This window comes from Argopecten irradians, chromosome 7 (assembly GCF_041381155.1).
Source record: "Argopecten irradians isolate NY chromosome 7, Ai_NY, whole genome shotgun sequence".
Lineage (NCBI taxonomy): Eukaryota > Metazoa > Mollusca > Bivalvia > Pectinida > Pectinidae > Argopecten > Argopecten irradians.
The window spans coordinates 7,278,641-7,299,563 of record NC_091140.1 but is presented as its reverse complement, the minus strand read 5'-3'; the positions used below and the strand labels follow the sequence as shown (position 1 = coordinate 7,299,563).

The following is a 20,923-nucleotide window of genomic DNA, read 5'->3' as shown; positions in this document are numbered from 1 at the left end:
TTTCATTTTTATCACTATAGGCCGTTTACACTAGGTTATTGTGACATATTTTTCAATTCCTCGTGTATTTTTTAAACTGAAATTCACAACCACATGCTTTGGAGGCAAAAAATTCAAAAGTACATCCTATACTCTCAGACTTAATTAATTAGGACAAACAATGAAAATATCAGTTTGGCCATTTGACCATGAATACATATTATGTTGTGAAAAGCATATGATATGCAGTATATATAAAGTATATAAGCTATCATGCAAAATATTTTTCCTATCACTATGTGGCCGTAAAACGGCCCAAAATGAAACCAAATCTTTACAATATGATATTATGTGGGCTAATTGGATATTTGTAAGTAATGATAATCAACCATTGCTAATAAGATAATTATTTATTAGGATGTGGAACAGCTGATTAATTGTAGTGTGTATAACAAAAGCCAAACTTCTATTGTCTACAACACTTGTACATGTTTATCCGCCGATAATAAAAGCAAAGACAGTGGAAAGTTTCAATGATTGTTTTAAATATGATATTACATTCGGTAAAATAAGTAAAAACAGTCGAATAAATGGTCACATCAATATTTCAAAATACTATGTACATGTATTGAAATTGAATATTTTTTCCTTATTTTATTGGAAGCCACAGTTGTATGATATGCTTGTCCGATTGGTTTCTACAGCTAGATAGGTCAATGTTTATGTAGCCATGAGCGCTCCAAAGCGCTCTGAAAGTCACAATCAGTTTTATGCTTAATGTTTTGATATATTTCATTTACAGGTGTACATACCGATGATACCTATTACAACAAGACCCTATTTGACCATGGAGGACTTAACGTTGTGAGCAGTAAAAAGTACAACACGACAAAGACTTCGTGTTCCAAAAGTCTAAAACAATATTTCAAAACATTTCTTGTTATCTACGATAAAAATGAAAAGTCGTGTGCATCCTACAGCACCAATCCTGTATATTTTCTTCGTAGTTATCAGCTGATTACTACGTCGGACAACAATGTCGTCTTCGTCAAAACTTCAGGGAACAACTGTAAGTGTAGCCATCTCTGTGTGCCGTTTTAGCATTTTATGTTACTCAAATCATGTCTGAATGAAAACAATCGCATAAATAAATAAATAAATAAAAATCACGAAGAAACTTTGACAGCACATAAATTACGCAAATAGAGATTGAAGTGTTTTGATTGCATTAAATGTGGGATGAACGCAATGGGATACAGACATATTCAATGTAGCGCGTTAGCGCTACATGTAGAATATGTCTGTATCCCATTGCGTTCATACCACCTTTAATCCCATTGCGTTCATACCTTCTTTAACGCAATCAAAACACTGTTCAATCTTTATATTTACATAAATAAGTCTTTAAAACGGTGATGGTTGACAAGTTGGGCAACTACGGTAGTCATGATTGCCGAAGATATAGTTCCGATTGTTGAATGTTATAGCTGCAGTTTGATTTGAAATATAACAATGACACCTTTAACTTATTTTAAATTATGTTTTTTTTTTTTCAATTTGAAAATGTATCAATAATGTCCATTTCGAATAAAAATTGAGATAACCGAGGCGGAACGACTACCGGTATATTATCGTTGTCAGGGTAGTGGTGCGGTCCGAAGTGGAGCGAGCCGCCATATTTGATTTTCAACCGAGGAAAGTAACTGTGAAATAGCCTGTTGATCAAATGGTATGACTGTTGAGCTGCTGAATGTTTGTAATGTATTATAGGTCTACGTACGCGACATAGACTAAATTCTTCATAGTCACGACTTTTATTTTATTGTACGGATGATACACAAGTGTATATGTTTGCATTATGTGTGACTGACGTAACTATGGAATTCCTCGAACATTTCTGAGGAAAGTCCCCGGTTGTAGACTCGACCAGCGATACTTTTTGTTGTTTATTACCGTTATAATACTTGAACACATATTCTGTTTTGATGTCAAATACATTTTAATTGGATCTAATAACAACTCTTTATTATTATTTTGAATCCGACAACGAGGAAACTTTGTTTACACTTCATACAGTAGGCCAAACGAGTAGGCCAATGGCGAGCATGATATTGTCTGTGGCGCCTAAGGATCTGTCTTGAGACAAATAGAAGACCGAAATCGTTCTTTACTTTATATTCAAAGCAAATCTGTCATCTTTGAAGAGTTAAAATTTAAATTAAGTAATTAAAGTTTATTTAGATTATCTTATGACACAAAATCTTACTGAAGCGTGAACTAGAAGAAGTCGATCCTACTCTGGGTTTGTATTCATACGTCGTTGCGTTTACGCTAATTTGAACGCAACTCCCCTCCCGTTGACTATATAGGGGCATATGTAAATATATGATTTTTAATTCGTTGTTCTATTGATTAACTTAAATATATTTTGAAGTAATCACACATAAATTAGTGTGTCCTCAAAGTAAATGGTAAAATAGTGAAGCTTAGTCTTACTCTGAAAAAGTACGGTAAAACCGAGTCTAGCCAAGACGTTTCTATAACGATGTATACTTTCAGATCCTGTCACAGACAGTTTGACAGTACCTGTGGACCAGCAAACCATGGCTTGTGTACCAAACCTGAGTATGTGTATTATATAGGGCCCGGCAATATATTCCAGACGGCACAAAGCGCAAACATCCTCTAACGACGTTACTATGTCGTTTTCGGTCTTTACTTTTGTTGTTTCTGTAATAAAATTCTATTTTCAATCCTGTCTTTAACAACTTTCATAACAATTAAGACATTTTCCACTGTATAAATGTTAGGAGAAAAACTAATACACAATTTTAATATACCCTTTGGAACTCCCTTTTTGTTATTTATGAAAATGGAAATGAACTCAATATATAGGATTATATTAAACATCCAAATAAATAAATATTCAAAAATAAGTTTCCATAAAAAAGGCTTATACTAAGGACGATATCTTTTTCTATTATTATTCATAGAAATATTATGATTCTGCAAACCGATTTTCATTAGCGGAATGTTTGTCAATGTTTGATCCACTATGCATTCATTATGCAGCCACTCTGTAGAATTTGGCCCTAAAATGTAGACAAATAATATGCATACATTATGTTAATACTAAAGGAGTTGACCTAAGATACTATGACATATATTGTACCTAGATGATGACCCGGCTATGCGGTCTACATCAACTGCAGTCCCTGCTAGTGACGGCACGGTTACCAAGACTGGTGAGGTGTTCACTTCAAGTAGTAAGTATATGAGTATGCAGTATATAACCTACCTCCTACACTTTAGGACATGTCAGCATGATCCCAATATATAAGTATATTAGACGTGTCTAGCTTATTTCTCAAATGTCTGTTTTACTCAGGCAAATGTGACTACACAAAATATCAGCTAAATATTGATATTGATAATCAATGATCATTCAATTTGTTTGATTAAAGATGTTTTATCATGGCTTTTAAGCCATTGGCTTTGACACACTCTTGCTTATTTGAACTGTTTTAAGAAATGCTCATCAATATTATACCAGATATCATTCTTCATTGTCACATAGATAGATAATTACCTTACGGTGTTTTAACGATCGTAAATCCAATGTCAACATAACTATTTTGGGATTAAACCAACATGTTCATGTTAGTAATTTTACAAATATCCTGGGACACAGGCATCCTTTATTGACCTTTAGTTTTTCATTGCACGAATATCAATATTTTATGAATATATAGTTTTTGTATCTATTGCCACACTTAACTTTTTTACAATGATTATTCTTTCAGGTATTCATACATCCACGAATACTACACTCTGTACCTGTTATCCATCGTCCCCTACTATCCCCAGTAACTTCGCCTCTCTGGTAAACAGTCTCCGTATCAGCAGGAAAGTCTTATCGTCCTACAGAAGGGGGCGGATCAGTGTGTCAGATGATCGTACGTCGTGCCGAGTGTTAGGTTACGTCGCCGCCATTGTTATTTTCGGAAGTTGTACCTGTATCATAATCATGGACATTCCTATAATTCTAAAACTATTCAAACACAAGCACACGATCAGGTGGTAACTATGCTGTGTGAGTCGAAACCCAGAGCAATTTAAACAATGTCATTTCAACTTGTATTCGTTGCTATGAACAAATAAACATTATAGCCAGCATTATGGTAACAGTGCATTATTGCGTAAAATGTAAATGGAAGGTAGGTATAATGTTTGTAGTAAATAAATGTGTGTTATCTGTGTAAACGTTTCTTGCACCTGTAACCTATTGTATAAACTTTACATCGTATGTTGTCACTAATATAATATGTTGCCTTAAGTGATGCCTACACACAACGCACCCTTACTTAGCTTATTGGTGATTGGCCGACACCTTTTTCATTTGAAAATCATCTGAGGAGTTGATAATAAATTCGATAACAGTTGCTTATGACTTACATTTTATTTTAAAACAATGAATCGTCCTGATGAACCTTTTGTTCGAATACCTTAAATTCTAATATTCATAGAATATATCATCAGCGATTTTTAGATACAATGTGCTGCTTTTCGTATCGTATAAAAATTATCAATATATTTGAACATAAAGTTTTGGTTTATTTTCCAATAATTTAGGCGCCTACGTTGGTTGTCCATCCAGTATTTTACCTGGCCTGGACATCAAATATTGTCTTGATTCTATTATATGCTTGGATGCATATAAATTCCATTACTTCCATGACTGACAGAACACTTGCTCCCAGTAGTAAACCCATTGATCCGCCAACATCACCTATAATAACAATCGTCATCAACTTATAATCCAATAAAGTCCTGTAGCTGATAGGGCAGCTAGTTCTTGTATGAACACCCAATGTGGCTATTCTCACATTTTAGACACATTTCAATGGTACAAGCATGTACCACTAACAAATTTCATATATCTAAAGTAAATTCAAATTACAAATTTTACGTTTTGTAAAAATCAATAGCTTCCATATTTATAATTTCTGCCATAAGGTTAACTATGAGACTATTATACTAAGAGGCATCATCGTGCCAACATACCATGATCTATTCAATTTAATGGAAAGATATTTTTTTATGTTTTCCAGTTATATTCTTTCTTTCACAATAATGACTCCACATAGGAAACTTCAAATACAACGCACTTTAGTTGTTCAACTTGTTATGTGTTTTAGGTTATGGGCTAGAAGAGTCCCACATGCATCATCTCAAACCTCCGAACCAATATTTTTCTGAACCCTTATGACCCACTGATCACAAATCAAAATGTTAACATTGCATAAGTTGGGATGAACTTCCGGTTATGACGTTATCAAGATGGCCGCTATCTCGAATTTCACAAAGAAATGAAAAAATAGTCATAACATTGACATTATTCAACCGAAGTAGACAAATGGGGTATCAAAATGACCACAATAGAACAAAAATACATATCAGGACCAAATAATTCAATATTTGAAGTGATTTTTCGCAGGAAATGAAAAAAATAGGATTTTAAGCTCAAAAATGGTAACGCAGTAAAAATGTTTCCCAACTGCAAACTGTTATTTCGAATCAGCTTTTTGACCACTTATCAATTAGTTTAAACATCAACAACACCATTGTAACATTGTATATTTTCCTGTTATGACGTTATCAAGATGACAGCCATCTCCAATTTCACTAAAAAAGGAAAAATAGTTATTAAATTGACATTTTTCAAGTGAAGTAGGCAAATGAGTTATCAAATTGACCACAATAGAACAACATATACATGTACATATCAGGAATATACGCAGAAAATTAAAAAATATGATTTTAAGCTCAAAAATTATGATTTTTCAGCAAGTTTTTTATACTTGGCTTGACGCAGCAAAATTGTTTCCCGGCAGCAAATTAGTATTCGTAATAAGTTATTTGATCTCTTATCAATCATTAAAAACAACAACAAAAAATACACATATAGAAATGCAAAAGATAATTATTGTTTAACCCTCATTAGGTTTACAAAACATCACCGGGTGCATGTAATGGGCATGTGCTATTTTTCGAACTTCAAACCGTTGACACTATAGTTTCCTGGTGTATCATAATTTCCTTAAATAGAACATTGACTTTTGACGATTTATAAGTAGAAAAAAACCTATTTAAAGTTGACAGAATATCTAGGTAGGACAAGTTACAGTGTCCTAACTTGAAAATTTCCAAACATAATCTATTTTCATGTTTGAAATTGTGTCGATTAGCAGCGTCTCAAAAATAATTAACAGAGCACAACACCTACTGATAACGTAACAAATGTAAATTAAGCTAAGCCTGTTTTTCTGTTAATATCGTTAACAGTTTCAAAAACGTTTTTAAAATGAGCACATTCATTGTTTATTTCATATGCATAGCATAACCAAAATGTCATATTGTTACTGCAGTGTCATATATTTCTTTCACTGGCTCTCAATGATAACCATTATCATTGTGCGTGTTTTATCGCCTCACTGCTCTATCTATTGAAGAGACTCGGCATGTCTGGTATCTGGTACATGCATCCGGATAAGAGTAATCAAGATATCAGTATCCAATTCGTCGAAAGCAAATTGCAAAGCGTCGCCTTCGATATCGATGAGCTGATGTGACACTACATTACAAGTGTTGTTCTAGCCTGTAATCTTTCATGACCCATCCATGGCCAGAGTTCATATCAGGAGCAAAAGGTTCAGGGGTGTGGTATCTTCTTAAGATTCTAACATATCGAATATGATGTTTCATACTTGTCCGGCATAACGTAAATTACACCAGACCACATTCTTCGAATGGTGGAATTTCGTTCTACTTAGCACATAGCTCCATAGTTCGTATGAAGTACCATTCATCAGCCTTTTAGACTCTCGTGCGACCATAACTGGCACGGGTAATATCGTCGAGATTATTAATGAGGCCATAAAAGTTAAAAGGTTTTTCATTGTTTTGACTTTTCCCACTCCCTTGATGGTGGTGTTTGTGTCACGTGTGGTGTATGTATAAAGAGACCATTGAAGACTCTCTAGAAAAAAGTTCTTTCAGTGTTTTATAGACTTGGCAGAGAGTGGATCTTCACTGCAGACCTCATTTATGACCTCAAAGAATCCACCTGTGCCAACTATGGTCACTGAGGGTTTACATTTGAATGAAAAATTATGCTTTACGAATTAAGGAGAACCAACTCAACCATCCGCAGAATGTGGATTGGTGTATTTTCCATCATGCCTAGGAGGTCTGGAATATTATATACGATATGTGAATCACTAGGTTTGAAACAGGAAGAGCTCCCACATCACTGAACCCGATGTTCCGTATGTTAACTCTGGCCATGGACGGTTGACAAGTTAGAACCTCGGCGTTAACCCGATAATTTAATGTACCATCAGCTCATGAGCTCATAAGCTCATCGACATCAATGACGACACTGTGGCGAGAAATCATGCACAATGATAATGATTATCAATGATTATCAATGTTAAAGGGCAACCTAAGACATCAGGAAACACCAGTGTCAGCGGTTTGGAAAAAATAACAATCATTTTTTTGCTGTGTCAGCCAAGTATGATAAATTTGCTGAAAAAAAAAATCATCATTTTTGAACTTAAATTGTTTTTTTTATTTCCTGCATACAAAATCATTACATGTTGATTATTTGGTCCTGATATGTATTTATTGTTCTATTGTGGTTATTTTGATACCTCATTTGTCTACTTCAGTTGAAAAATGTCTTTTTTTATGATTATTTTTCATTTTTTAGTGAAATTCGAAATGGCCGTCACCTTGATGACGTCATAAACGGAATATACAATGTAAACATTGGTGTTTTTTGTTGTTGTTGTTTAAACTGACTGATAAGTAGTCAGAAAACTGATTAGAAATAATAGTTTGCTGTCGGGAAACATTTTTGCTGCATCAACCCAAATATGAAACATTAGCTAAAAAAATACCATTTTTGAGCTTAAAATCCTACTTTTTCATGTCCTGCGTAAAAACCGCTTCGTATAATAGATTGTGTGGTCCTGATATGTATTTGTTGTTCTATTGTGGTCATTTTTATACCTCATTTGTCTACTTTGGTTGAAAAATGTCTACGTTATGACTTTATTCAGTTTTTAATGAAATTCGAGATGGCGGCCATCTTGATGGCGTCATAACCGGAAGTACATTTTAATTTGTGATCAGTTGGTCATAAGGATTCAGAAAAAAATATTTGTTCGGAGGTTTAAAGGGGGGGGGGGTTCCATGTGGGACCCTCCTAGCCCATGGCCTATTTGGATCTGTCCCCAACAGAGCAGGGTACTATTTCACACAGCACACGTAACTTTACGGGTACACGTAACATGTACTTAAGTTATTTTGACAGTTTCACAAAGCACACGTAAGTTACGGGTACCCGTAAATAACTCACGGGTACACGTAAATAACGTCAAAACCGTACGTAACTTACGCCAAAAAATACCACCCGTAAACCCCACGTAAGTAAGATAAAAGTCACAAAATTGTATATTCAAAGTTTCTGAACAAATACAAGTTTGTGTTATTCATGAATATGTTCAAAAACATCATTTAGCCAAACAAATTACATAACTTTTAACAAAGTTTTCTCGCTTAGATTGTCCATGCGGAAATTTTCACCGTCGACGGTATTTTGTATTTTTTGTACTTTTAAAATGTTTTATTAGCTTTTTTTCTTCTTTTCATCTTAATTTATCATGTCCGTGTGTTCCAGTGATGCTTTCTTTTTTCTCGCTTTGAGAATTCGTTTGCGAAAGAAACACGGGTTAAATCCCAATATTCGCATAACTTACGTCAGAGCGATGTATATGGTGGCTGATTTCACGTAGATCTATATCTAATGTTGCTATCGTTCCGTTTCGTATTGAAACCTAACATTATATCTGGATTTTGGTGGTTACAAACACATATATACTGTATTGTAAACTTTAGGTTATACAGACTGTATTAGCATGTATACATGTAGAGTCATCACTGGTTTCAATCATTAAGGTATCCATTTAATTAACGCGTCACAAAGATACTCATGATACAACGTTACACGAACGTGACGTCAAATTTCGCCGATATTACGGACATCACATCAACAAATTGTGACACATAAACAAAATAGTACATTCATCCTTAGGAGCAAATACAATTCGACGTTTCTGCCTATTGTTAAATTCGGAATATACACACACGCACGGACAACATCACAAGTTTGAAACTTTTTTTCTATTTGATTTGACCAACATGAGTTTCTTGGCAGTTTAAAAGTAATATACTTTTGAATATCGTAAAAGCTACAACTGCACACTGAGGTCATGTGTTTTAAGTTGTACTATCACGAGTGCTCATTGCTACGTCATCGGAATGTTCAAAACTGTACATTGTACAACAAATGTTGGATGTATTTAAAAGTTAATGATAGTATAACATTAATAATATAACTTTGGTACACTTTTATAACACACGTAACTGTTACAAGTATGTGTTTGTATCAAATGTTCCTGTGTGCTATCGGTACTGAAAACTATGGACATACAGAAAATAGGTAATGTCCTATTAACGTTCCTTACATGTTCTTCAAATTCATACTCATACTATTCTGATATTTTTTTTATTACTAACTCTCGAGTCCTACAAATCACATGCATACATGTAGTATTACGTGCTTATAATGACACGTGAGTCTATATATTATTATATACAAAAAAGCATAGAAAATTATGCCAGATTGATTTTCTGAGGCAATGCTCAGTAACACATAAGCACCATTTCTTACATATACCCGGCCGAGAATTTAAGTTGGCCGGGTACGTATATTCGTTCTAGAAATAACGTTATATATGTATTATAGAAACATTCGTTCTGTTTATATTAAATCTAAACTCGTACATTATATTTTATGTATCTTAGTTTATTATTCACGTACATGTACATGTTATCGTCTAAATCGAAAAATTTGATTATTTTGGAGAAAAATCTGGATAACGGCAGCAATAAACATATGATGGATATTAGCAAATTGTTTTCACAGCCATATCTGAGAAAATAAAGATTGATTGTGTTTGCGACATTATCCACTTCCGGTCCACGTAAACCTGCACGTAAGTGCGGAAAGTTACGTACGGTTTCGTGAAACGCCCTTGAAATTCACGTACACGTAAATCTTACGTGTACCCGTAAATTTACGTGTGCTTTGTGAATAGGTACCCTGTTCAATACTTTTGGGTAGAAGTCTAAACAACATAGCGGCTGATAGATTTTGCAAATAGCACATGACAGAATCTAAATGAAAAGAACATCAGAGATCCCTTCAGTAGTTTTTGAGAAATGGTGATAACCTGCAATTGTCAAAATCTTACACAGTTGTCTGCCAGCCATCGTGTTTTCTGATCCTCCCTAAAGTGCGCCCATATATACAATTTATAGTACTGTGTAAGACGTGTAGCGTAAACAATACTGGTTTACGGACAGACGAACGGACGACAGACCACGGATGAAAGACGATCATCTCTCATTATCTATGTAATCATAATTCTCTATTTGCATATTAAATTGTTATCTGTCCTTACGGGTAGGTATTGATTGTGACGTCATGTGTTTGCGAGCGTAACGTCATATGGTCAGGAGAAAACGACGTGAACAAAATAATGACGTCACAATGTAAACCGCAAGGAAGCCAACTATGTAATATGCAAAAACAGTATAGTTATAGTTGAAGACCTGAAGACACACTTACACAGTAAAGCGAATATATCATAACCGATTTGATGTCGTACTTCTTCATAACTCAGCTGTTTATAGAAAATACTCATCTTCAAAAACGTATTGCTGGAAAATAAAAAGATCTAGTTCACAGTGTATTCATAATTTGTAATGTTATTGTAATCTGGCAATACCGACATTTGTAGATATGCATAAATGTGTACCGTTATTGTTGGTCTAGATTTTTTAACATTTAATTTTGATGTATGCATGGAACGCATATACTATATTGTTAATTAGTGTCGTTCAACACTTTTTCAGCTACTACTTCACTCGACACAGTATACTATAATAATATAGCTATCACGTCAGGGAGATTCGAAATGTATAGCTGGTGTGTAGAATAAGGCATGAAAATCACAACTTTTTTGAAAATTTCACTAGACCGACATATTATGTTATCATATTATGTTTCCACCTACCTCACAAAATCCTTATCAATGAAAGCAGATTCTTGGTAAGCTCTTGAATCATCAGAAAGCCTTGTAAATATGTGAAGAAACGTTAGTTCCTTGCTTGAGACAATAGACGAGAAACGAAAGAGGTGTTCCAGATATGTGTAGTTGGAGGCAATATCTACTGTTACTGTAGACAGGTTCCTGAGATATTGAAAGTCATCCACGTACATATAGTAGTCTGTCGAATCTATATCATCTATGGCAGTCTTCCATAGTAACGTTGCTTCTTTCTCCATTAATTTTATCCAGTCAATTAATGTAACTTCGTTATCTCTAAGAAGGTGAAAATATCTCTTAAAATAATTGACACTTGCTTTCATCCTCTCTGATAACAGCAATTTAGAAATCGCTAAACGGGTTTCATTTCGGAAAAGCATATAACTTTCCATTTTATTCTTAACTTCTGACAAAGGATTAAAAAACTCAGCCTTGATGTTCTGTAGTTTGACTTGCATTGACTGTAACCGTTCTTTCACGTTTTGCGCAACGATAATATACCGATGCCACATACTTTGAAAAGTGTGAAGTCGAGATTTAAGTATTCTAATGGGCCAATCAACTGTTTCATAATAAAACACACTCCGTGAAAAGACAAATCGTGCCATATTGCTTTGATAAAGTTCTCTTAAATTAATCAAACTATCTTTGTCAACAAAACTGTTGTCATATGCAGCTTGAGCTATTTTCAGAAGACTTTTCAACTGAAGTTTAAGACTATTTAGATAAAGAAACAGTAGATTCCCGTGTAACCTTGCGTATTCATTATGTACAGGAGCCTCCATAAGTAACGTCTTCGGTACAGCCGCAATATTTGACTCACTTGAACAATTTCTAAATGAATGATTACAAATTGGCGATCCACTTTCATAAGCACGTTTTAAGGTCGTATAATTAATATATGCATTACTGACCTGCTGCAGTTTGTCTTGTAGGTTTAACATGAGAGATCCGCTCAACATTAGCCGAGCAGACGGATCCATACGGTTGTTATCTGCTAATAACAATATTGTTTTCTCAGTTTCCATGATAAATGAGTTGTATGCGATGACAATTCCTTGTACAATTTCTACTTCCATATCATCCCTAGCTTCTATAAAACCTTTCTGTACAATGGTAAGTTGACGTTTATACAAACGTTCCTTTGTGTTACACATATCTATGAAGTTATCTATGTTGTCAGATAAAACACTCGTAAGATACGTAACCCTCCTGGACAGACTAACAAATAGTCCTTCTTCAATGTCAACTAGACTGTCAATGAACTCGCGATAAAGCATATTTGTCTGTTGCCAAGTTTCATTCCTCATCCGCGACGTCACTTCCGCTGCAACAATTCGAGCATTTTTCAACTTCTCGATGTTATTTTCGTTAATGAACTCTTTGATGACGTATTTTGAGGTTGAACTGTACGATATGTCAGAATAGAATGACCTAAATTCGCATGAGACGGGGCAATTACATATCTTAGGTAAACCCGCTAGATTTTCTGCAAGGGAAGAAAGGAAGGGCTTTCAGTGAGATATTTATAAACCTCAGATTATTATTAAACTCGTTTTTAATACGTTTAGTCAATTAATATTGTCAAATTATGAACGAATGAATCACTTAATGTATAAAGAATAGCATATTTACTTTGAATACCTACCTAAAAGTGGCTTTAAACAGGTAACATACTGGTATACGGTACATATAGGCGGGACACCTAGACAAAAATTAAAAAAAGTATGAATTTTATGTATTATGTCAAAACGAACTAGAAATGGGTATGGACAGATGGTGGACTATTTGTTTTGTCATTGAACGTACACGTATATTTTACCATTTGACATATTTCTCAACAAATAACACATAAAAAGCATAAGACCTACTATGGCTAATCTGAATTGCATACAAACTTAATCAAATTAGTTTTGGCTCCGATCTTTCGAAATATACTGGTTTAAGTCAAATATTTTTTTTTTTCAATTCGTAACATAAAGAATAAGGAAAATAGTTGACATAGTAAAAAGGAACTTGTTCATATAGTTATTGTGTTGGCTCATAAAAGCGAACAATTAAGCAAAACAAAACTGACATTGCTACACAGTATGTGTTGGATTATATTATGTATGTCATAACACTATCCTCGATACTCCAGGGATTGCTATCAGTGTCGTTATATCTACCCATAACGTGTGTCAAAATCAATTTGAGGGCAGTTCAGGCGCACAAACCCTACCAATCACAGGCCTGCAGCGCACTGACTTCCTTCCAGGATTACAGCGATAGATGTGCGTAAGAATCACAGGAGTGGATATTAACACAGTGATAGTAACCCATGAGTTATCAAGAATGACCATAACGTATGACTGACCATAAACTTAAAATCTTGTAACCTTGTCGAAAAACATTTAATGGTAATTAGTTAATGACATATTTGTTACCCTGTTTATGTAGCATGTATATATCCCGACATTGACAGGCGTTATACGCGATCCGTGTGAGGCAGTCCATCTGACAGCCAGCGACAGTATACTGGTCTATATACTCCAGTGACCTGTTGTCACAGGTACCATAAGGTCCAGGTAAATTTGTTACCTGTAATATAACTCAATCCTCTGGAAACGAATACGAACATGAGAACCAAACCTTAAGTTGAATCACTGATCACATATTATATGTTTAGAAGCTTAAGTTGGAAAGCGGATGGCGTGTCGCCGGGAAATGAAAATTAACAATAAGGAAATCCAGGCTATAATCAGTGATTGCTATATAAGACGCCTTGTGTGTCCATCATCTGTGCGTTCATATTGAGGAGTCCTTAAACCTTTCACTGGAAACGGGGAGGAAGGCGATTCCGATAGTAAGCACGGACACGCGTTAACTAATGCAAGCAAATTTTTGAATTTTACTTGTATTACCAATTACTTTTTCTTTACGTTGAATATGTTTTTCGTCATTTTCCAAATAGTTCTTTTTCTGATACGTGCTCTTGTTACAACAATGTAAAACAGAAACGCTATAAGTGAAACAGACACAAGTGTCTAAGACAGTAATTATGTAAACACATTTTGATCTTGCTTGCAGGAAGGCTTTCCAATGGCTTTAAAATATTATATTATATTATCATCCCATAACATGACGGCGCCAATAATAACGATTAATTGGTTGATACCGTAACGGTAGGGTAATGATTTCAAAGAAAAAATATTTTATCAAAAAATAGGAATTACTTCCGCACCCGCACACTATACTAACCGTTTCATTCCCTATTCGTTCTGCAAATTGTACTGAATATCTTCTCATTAAACATTCAGCATAAATTGAAGCAAGAACAGGACTGAAATTCGGGTCGCAAATTTACTCACCAATTAAATTTGAAAGGATAAAATCAATTTTGAAAAATAAGCAACAGTAAAGGAAATGTCATAAAATTGTCACCGTGACAATTCAGCACCTTATGTTTTTGTTCAAAACAGTTATTGTTAGACAAGATTGTTAAGTTAAAATTCTGTATCATTTATTCTATCAGTAGTTCCATTTTGGTTGGCGTCAAATTAGAAGCTTTCTAATACTTTGTTACACATATATAAGCCATAGACAGATATGAAGTATAATATTTTAACTATAACAGCAGGAAACGCTTTAATTTGACTAAAGTACTGTGTTTTACTTTTGTTTGGAGAAATAAAACAATGATAATGTAAATGTCACGTTTTAGATTCAAAACAAATAAACTCTATACCTGGACCATCTTCAGTGCGGTAAATGCGTGTGTTCCTGTTGGAACAGCATGCCCCAGTGCGTGGACACGTGGCACGTCACCGCGTTTATGGAACAATATCTTCACACCGACGGTATCACGTGGGCCAGGCATGTACTCATATTGCTCAACGTTCAAGGTCAAACGTAACCCATTGTCGCTTCCTACAACATATAACGTACCAATAGCTGTAAACATATCAATAGAAAACAAATATTGCTGAAGGTAGAAACATATAAAAAACAAGGTATTGTTAAATATTTATGTGAGCCATAAATGATACATGATCTTGAAAACAGATATAATGTGTTTGCGACAGTATAATTGCTTGTATCGAATGCGCTGATAATCAGCGTTTATATATTAAATATCTTAATACGTTTTGTTGAATGTATAACTAGACGTTTAAACACCGTGGCATTCCAATGGAATGGATAATGGATGGTTCAGAATTATAAAGATGTATTTACTTTGACATTAAAGACATTACAATGTATCGAGTTTTAGAGTGTTATCGAACACAACATAAAACCACGAAAGGAAATTTTGAATACAACATTTTATCCTAACGATGGTTAAATACAACCCTATTAAATCTTTTCCGTCACTAATACTACTATGCGTTCGTTTGTTTGAAATATAAATCAATACTCTGTATAATTGACTGTACCCATACTGTCTATCTTATTCGAAACGGTAAATTACATATATACCAGCGGGAATAGTCGATAGCCGTGAGCTCAGTAGGTCTGATTGTCTGATGATATACCATTGAAGTGATAATTAAGACGTCAAGAGAGGCATTTCTTAAAAGAATCATTTAAGTATACCAAACAGATATCGGTTTGTCGTAATTCACTCATTTGAAATGCTCGGGTTGAATAATTGTGCAATATTACAACTATCATCCAAGATTCGGATTGAAAAACGATTCGAACATGTGACAATTATCATAAACTGACAGTAAATTATCTGCTTCATAATCTTGACCGTGACTTTTATAGTAATTAATTTCTGATTCTTTTCATAATAAATCCGTTTTTCTGATTGGCTGATTATTTTTCTGCAAACTGCTATGAAGAACAAATCCGAGAATGACGTCACAATAGTGACGTCGACATTGCGTATCAATTTAAAAAAATAATCCATGGAATACCCATGGTATCGTGTGTTTAAACGTATTTTATGTTAATAAGTAATCTGAAAAATAATAATAAACACTGATGTGACTATTTTTACCTTCTTTGGGATACAAAAATGAATTTTGTTTGCCACGCGGATTCACACATTTTCAAACCAAAATTCTCTCAGAATTTTTATTTAGCATTTTAAATGTGCAGTATATACCAACAGAAGACGCGTGCCTGTCCTCTTCGCGATTGTTGAACGTGTAACAGATGCCATGGTCCGTAGCGATTTGATCGAAGTCTTCTGGTCCACATTCCTTTCCTCCCCAATAACACCTACAGCAGAGAACATACAATATATATAACTTATACATTTTGGACGAGTTCACTATACAAATAGTGCTTCTGAACATTTACTATTTAACACAGAAGGTTAATCTTGAGCAGCTCACTCCGATAAAGAAAGCAGAAGTCGTTTAATACAAGTAAATGTCCCAGTCACACTATGTCATCGTTGGCACCTAAATATATATGTATATTTTGTATATAGAATGCTATTCGTATATATTTACATTGATGTTGATACGTTTGCTTTTCAGTTGACATCAATGCATACATATGTAACTAGTATGTTTCTATAATAAATGCATTTTGAACATACAATTGTATATCTCTTTATTCATTTTCATTTTATAGTCTATGGTTCGAATAAGACATTTATACGCTTTAAATGATATATAAAATGTCAGAGTAGTCCACATGCACAAACAAAACGTGCTGTACAGGTTGAAGTATTATAAGGAATTATGTGTCTTTCGCTAAGTTATTTTACGGCGAAAAGAGTGAAAATAGGCATAAGCGGAACAGCCCATAATACGGTGTAGAAATACCATGATGGTAGACATACTGTGAGATGAAGTCTTCTTTTCTGTGAGCAGTGCGGGTAAATATCTCATCCAAAGTAGTATTACTTAGACCGTTTATAAGTAAATCGTGGCTTGTTAATTTCTCCGCCGAAAACATCTTGTCCAGCACAGTGTACAGATTAAACTTATCAGCCAGAGTGACCCTGGAAACAATGAACACATGAAGTAGTCTGCAAACTGTTTAGCTTTCGTAGGACTGAGGGTCATAACCAAATCAATGTTATACATAAGAAACCAACGTAACTTGATATCATCAACAATACACAAAATAACCTAGAATAGAAATGTGCAGAATGTAGATAACTAATATCATGTTTGTTGGGGACATTTTCAGTTATTCAAGCAGAATGACTTCGAGCATGGTATCGCAATTAAATCTAATCTACTTCTTATAAACTTAGGAATATTAGAAATGAGTAATTATTTAAGGTAAAAAAATCTAAAAATTCAATGACGCTATAAATCGTTTCTGATGATTAAGAATCGTTCAGGAACGTTATAAGAAATATATTAAATGACAAAAGCCCAAATAAAAATATGGTACATATAGGTTGTAACCAATAGTTTATTTTATTCGTCTATGCACATGACATTTGACCAATATGTTTTTTCAAGTTCAATTTAGATAATGAATCCGCAATTATATTTAAATAATTCAATTTTGCTTGTTACGAGCATTTTCGTTGGCTTAAATATTTACTTTATCAGCCGATAAAGGAAAAAATGGCGTCGCTGTTTGTTACGTTGCTTCTGATTGGACGTGATGACGACGTAATGATTCATAGACAAATTAAAAGAGTCCCAAAATGACTTTTGAATATTGAAGAGATTATCTTTAGTAAATTGAATTATAAAGATTAATTTAAATAGATTTTTTATGTTATGGAGATATAACACAAAAATCTGAGTGTACATCATAAACTGCTTCGCGGTTTATTTTAATCTCCATAACATAAAAAATCTATTCAAGTTAATCCTCAAATATATCTGATATCATGGATGGAAATATGTATACAAATTAATCTCCAATTAAAATTCTCGTCCTGTCTTTCTGAAATTGTATAGAAATAGTTTTTCTATTTTATATATTAATCTTAATATTATGTTTAGAGGAGCTAGATAGCACATACTTAAATGCATTCTGATTACATAGTGTAACTGCTGGGAACAGGAGTGACGAGTTGTAGTTGACACGAACGTCGACGTTGACGGGTAGGGTGTTGTAATACAGCCCTCTGTCAATCATCTGGAGCAGCAACATACCCGCACACACCACGATCACCACCGTCCATATTAGCCTAACATTAATAGATAATCAACGATGGTCTTAAACGGAGGAGGTGTAAGGTGCCCAGCCGATTTGAAGTTTATGTATCATATTATGGTGAGATATTGTCAAATACATGGCATTTTGTACACAAATGAAAAATGACAAAAAACATCAAACTAATTAGATGATATCTGTAAACGTTCAACAATATAAAGATAAAAGGCGTTTTATAATACAGCTAGTTTAGTTGTAGTTTAGCAGAATCGCTAGCAGGAAATGTTCTAATCAAATTTACCTTCGGACGATTGGGAAGCTTGGCTGGAGAGCGTACTTGAAACCGTGTAAGGTGGTTCTGTCCGTAAAATCGGACAGCCTTGTGGCTTTCTCCGCTGTTGAGTGTAACTCCTGGACATCTGTATTGGTAGTTGCCGTCATGGTTCTACTCTTGGTTAGTTTAGTTTGTTTAACAACTTACTTTTTACACCTAGCTGTCCACATTTTGAATATTTACGGAAATGCTACTGAGTAACCTTGTCTGTTGTATCTGTGTAATGCCTTGGATTACTCCGCCACAGACATTTACCCTTGTTTATACAGAACACTCGAGTATTGATTGAGACTATATTAATACTGCCTCCTCGCGCACAATAGATAGTAATGGAAGTGTTAAGAACAAATTACGGTATAACAGCTTATCAATAAATTTCTCTGATGAGGTTTATAAATTGGAATGAGCACAAGTGACAATGTAGAGAAATGGGCTCACCAGAGTTATAAGAGTGTATCAATAATTGCAGTCACAATGAACTCAAATTATCGATTTTGCTTATTTTATTTTATGCTAGTCATATGATACAGAACAATCACATCATGTGCATTTCAGGTTGACATAATCATTGGATGTCAAATAGATCTGCCGAAAGTTGAACTGTATAACTGTTCGAAAAAAATTAAAGCAAAATTCAGAACAAATCATAATCTCTATCTACGATATCTTCACACTATCAGCATTCCTATGATAACTGTACATAAAACGGATCTGCCATCCTAAATTTAGTTAAAAATAACCATGCGTCAAAGTTGTCATTAATGAAAAGAATGTAATGTAGTTTTGTATACAAGTAGCTAGTGTTCTAATCTTGTTGAAGTCCTCTATTGAAATATACCTTTACATCATGACAGCCATTTTATTGTCGTCACAAAAGGTTAATTAGATATAAATACGACTTCCGCATCTCTGCGACACTTCTGAAATAACTCAATATTGAGCTTGGTCTAGAAGAAGTCTAGAGACCAACTGTAATTCTGGTGGGAAATTGAGTTTATAAGGCGGATTCACGAACTTTATAACCTGAGCAAAAGAATTTAAAAGTACAATTATATTATATAATATATTTACAGTCTTTATCAGATAATATTTTATGGCCCTAAAACGTTTGTGTGACAAAATGTGCGAGAGGAAAGGGGAGGCTACTCCGACCAAGGAGCAATCACATGTTATACAATCATCCAGTTTCCTACCCCGCAACGACGATTCTGATATGTGGTATTTGTTAAATCCTGACTTATTTTTGTTTATGATTTATGAGTTAAAGCTATAGAAATAAAACGCCATTGAAGGGGGATGGGTTGCCTGTGTATAAATGTTATTAAATAGATTATTACTCATTACAGAATCAGCAATTAATGCTTATTGAAAATAGTTCGACATGTGTTTCTTGTAACCACTCAAAACTAATATGTATAACCATTCAAAAACTTCTTTTAATTGAGATGGTACTCCACAACAATTACATAAATCTGACATAAGAATTGTCATATTTTGGAATGGAACTAATTTGCAAACCATATGTTTAGTAGACAGTATTGTCGCATTAACAACTAGCTAGATTGTCCACAGATATAAATCCCCACATTGTGTTTCACTGGGAAAACCAGTTAGAGTTTAACTGGAGATAGTTTGCTATAAATGTGATAGGAACTTCTATCCACAGTTTGATTCAAGGTGTTAGTTGTATTCCCTGGGTCGTCTGTACGTGTTTTAGACACGACTGAACCAACGCGGCGACAAAGGCGAAACAAAGCTAGGCGATGGAATTTGACAACATGACAAGCCCCCAGACATTTACCACCTATAGATTTGATCCAGGAGGATGCACCAGTTTTAAATTCATATAAACTAACTCTGTTAGCAACTAGATGAAAAGCAATTAATTCAATTATAACTTTTCAAATTCTATCATCCGATGTGGCAACTCCTACATAAAAAAAACTAACGCTGCGTACCGGAAGTACAATCGCAAGTATCCACCTTTTGATATGACACATAGACAACATTTTTCAAATCCTCATGTGTTTTTTTTTTATGTAAAGATACATGTATAAAACTGAAGCAATGCGTTCCATTCATTAAAACGGCTTTTCGATTTCGTCCACTTGCTATTATTCTCATTAGGGACCATGATTATACAGACAGTATATCTGTGTCTGGTGATTATTACAGGGTTTCCTCACTCTGAAGGTAAGCTATTTCAACTATTTTAATCTACATTGTATACATGTGCATAAACACTATTTGTTAATAATGAATTGTTCTACTTAACCAGTAATATTAGTTTGGATAATATTGTACAGAC

The 20,923-nt window shown here is 34.2% G+C and overlaps 1 protein-coding gene across 1 annotated transcript; it reads right to left on the bottom strand.

Annotated features, from left to right (window-relative positions):
* Positions 1 to 3,341: 3,341 nt before the first annotated feature.
* Positions 3,342 to 19,111, bottom strand: LOC138327422 (degenerin-like protein del-10). The gene is made up of 11 exons (XM_069273497.1): positions 18,583 to 19,111; positions 18,148 to 18,315; positions 16,999 to 17,160; positions 16,312 to 16,427; positions 14,947 to 15,128; positions 13,646 to 13,799; positions 12,868 to 12,924; positions 11,187 to 12,708; positions 10,739 to 10,830; positions 4,645 to 4,768; positions 3,342 to 3,993 (listed from the first exon to the last, which is right to left on the bottom strand). Exons 1-11 carry the CDS (start codon positions 18,720 to 18,722, stop codon positions 3,975 to 3,977), a joined length of 2,736 nt encoding a protein of 911 aa, XP_069129598.1. The 5' UTR covers positions 18,723 to 19,111; the 3' UTR covers positions 3,342 to 3,974.
* Positions 19,112 to 20,923: the final 1,812 nt, after the last annotated feature.

Bases quoted from the DNA above. Each gene is read 5' to 3' on its own strand.
- LOC138327422 (XM_069273497.1), bottom strand. From the start codon at position 18,722: ATGACGGCAACTACCAATACAGATGTCCAGGAGTTACACTCAACAGCG. The intron at 16,428-16,998 runs GTATGTCTACCA...TCTCTGCTGTAG, and splicing joins AAAGAAGACTTCATCTCACA to GTGTTATTGGGGAGGAAAGG. The intron at 10,831-11,186 runs GTAGGTGGAAAC...TTTATTTTCCAG, and splicing joins ATTGATAAGGATTTTGTGAG to CAATACGTTTTTGAAGATGA.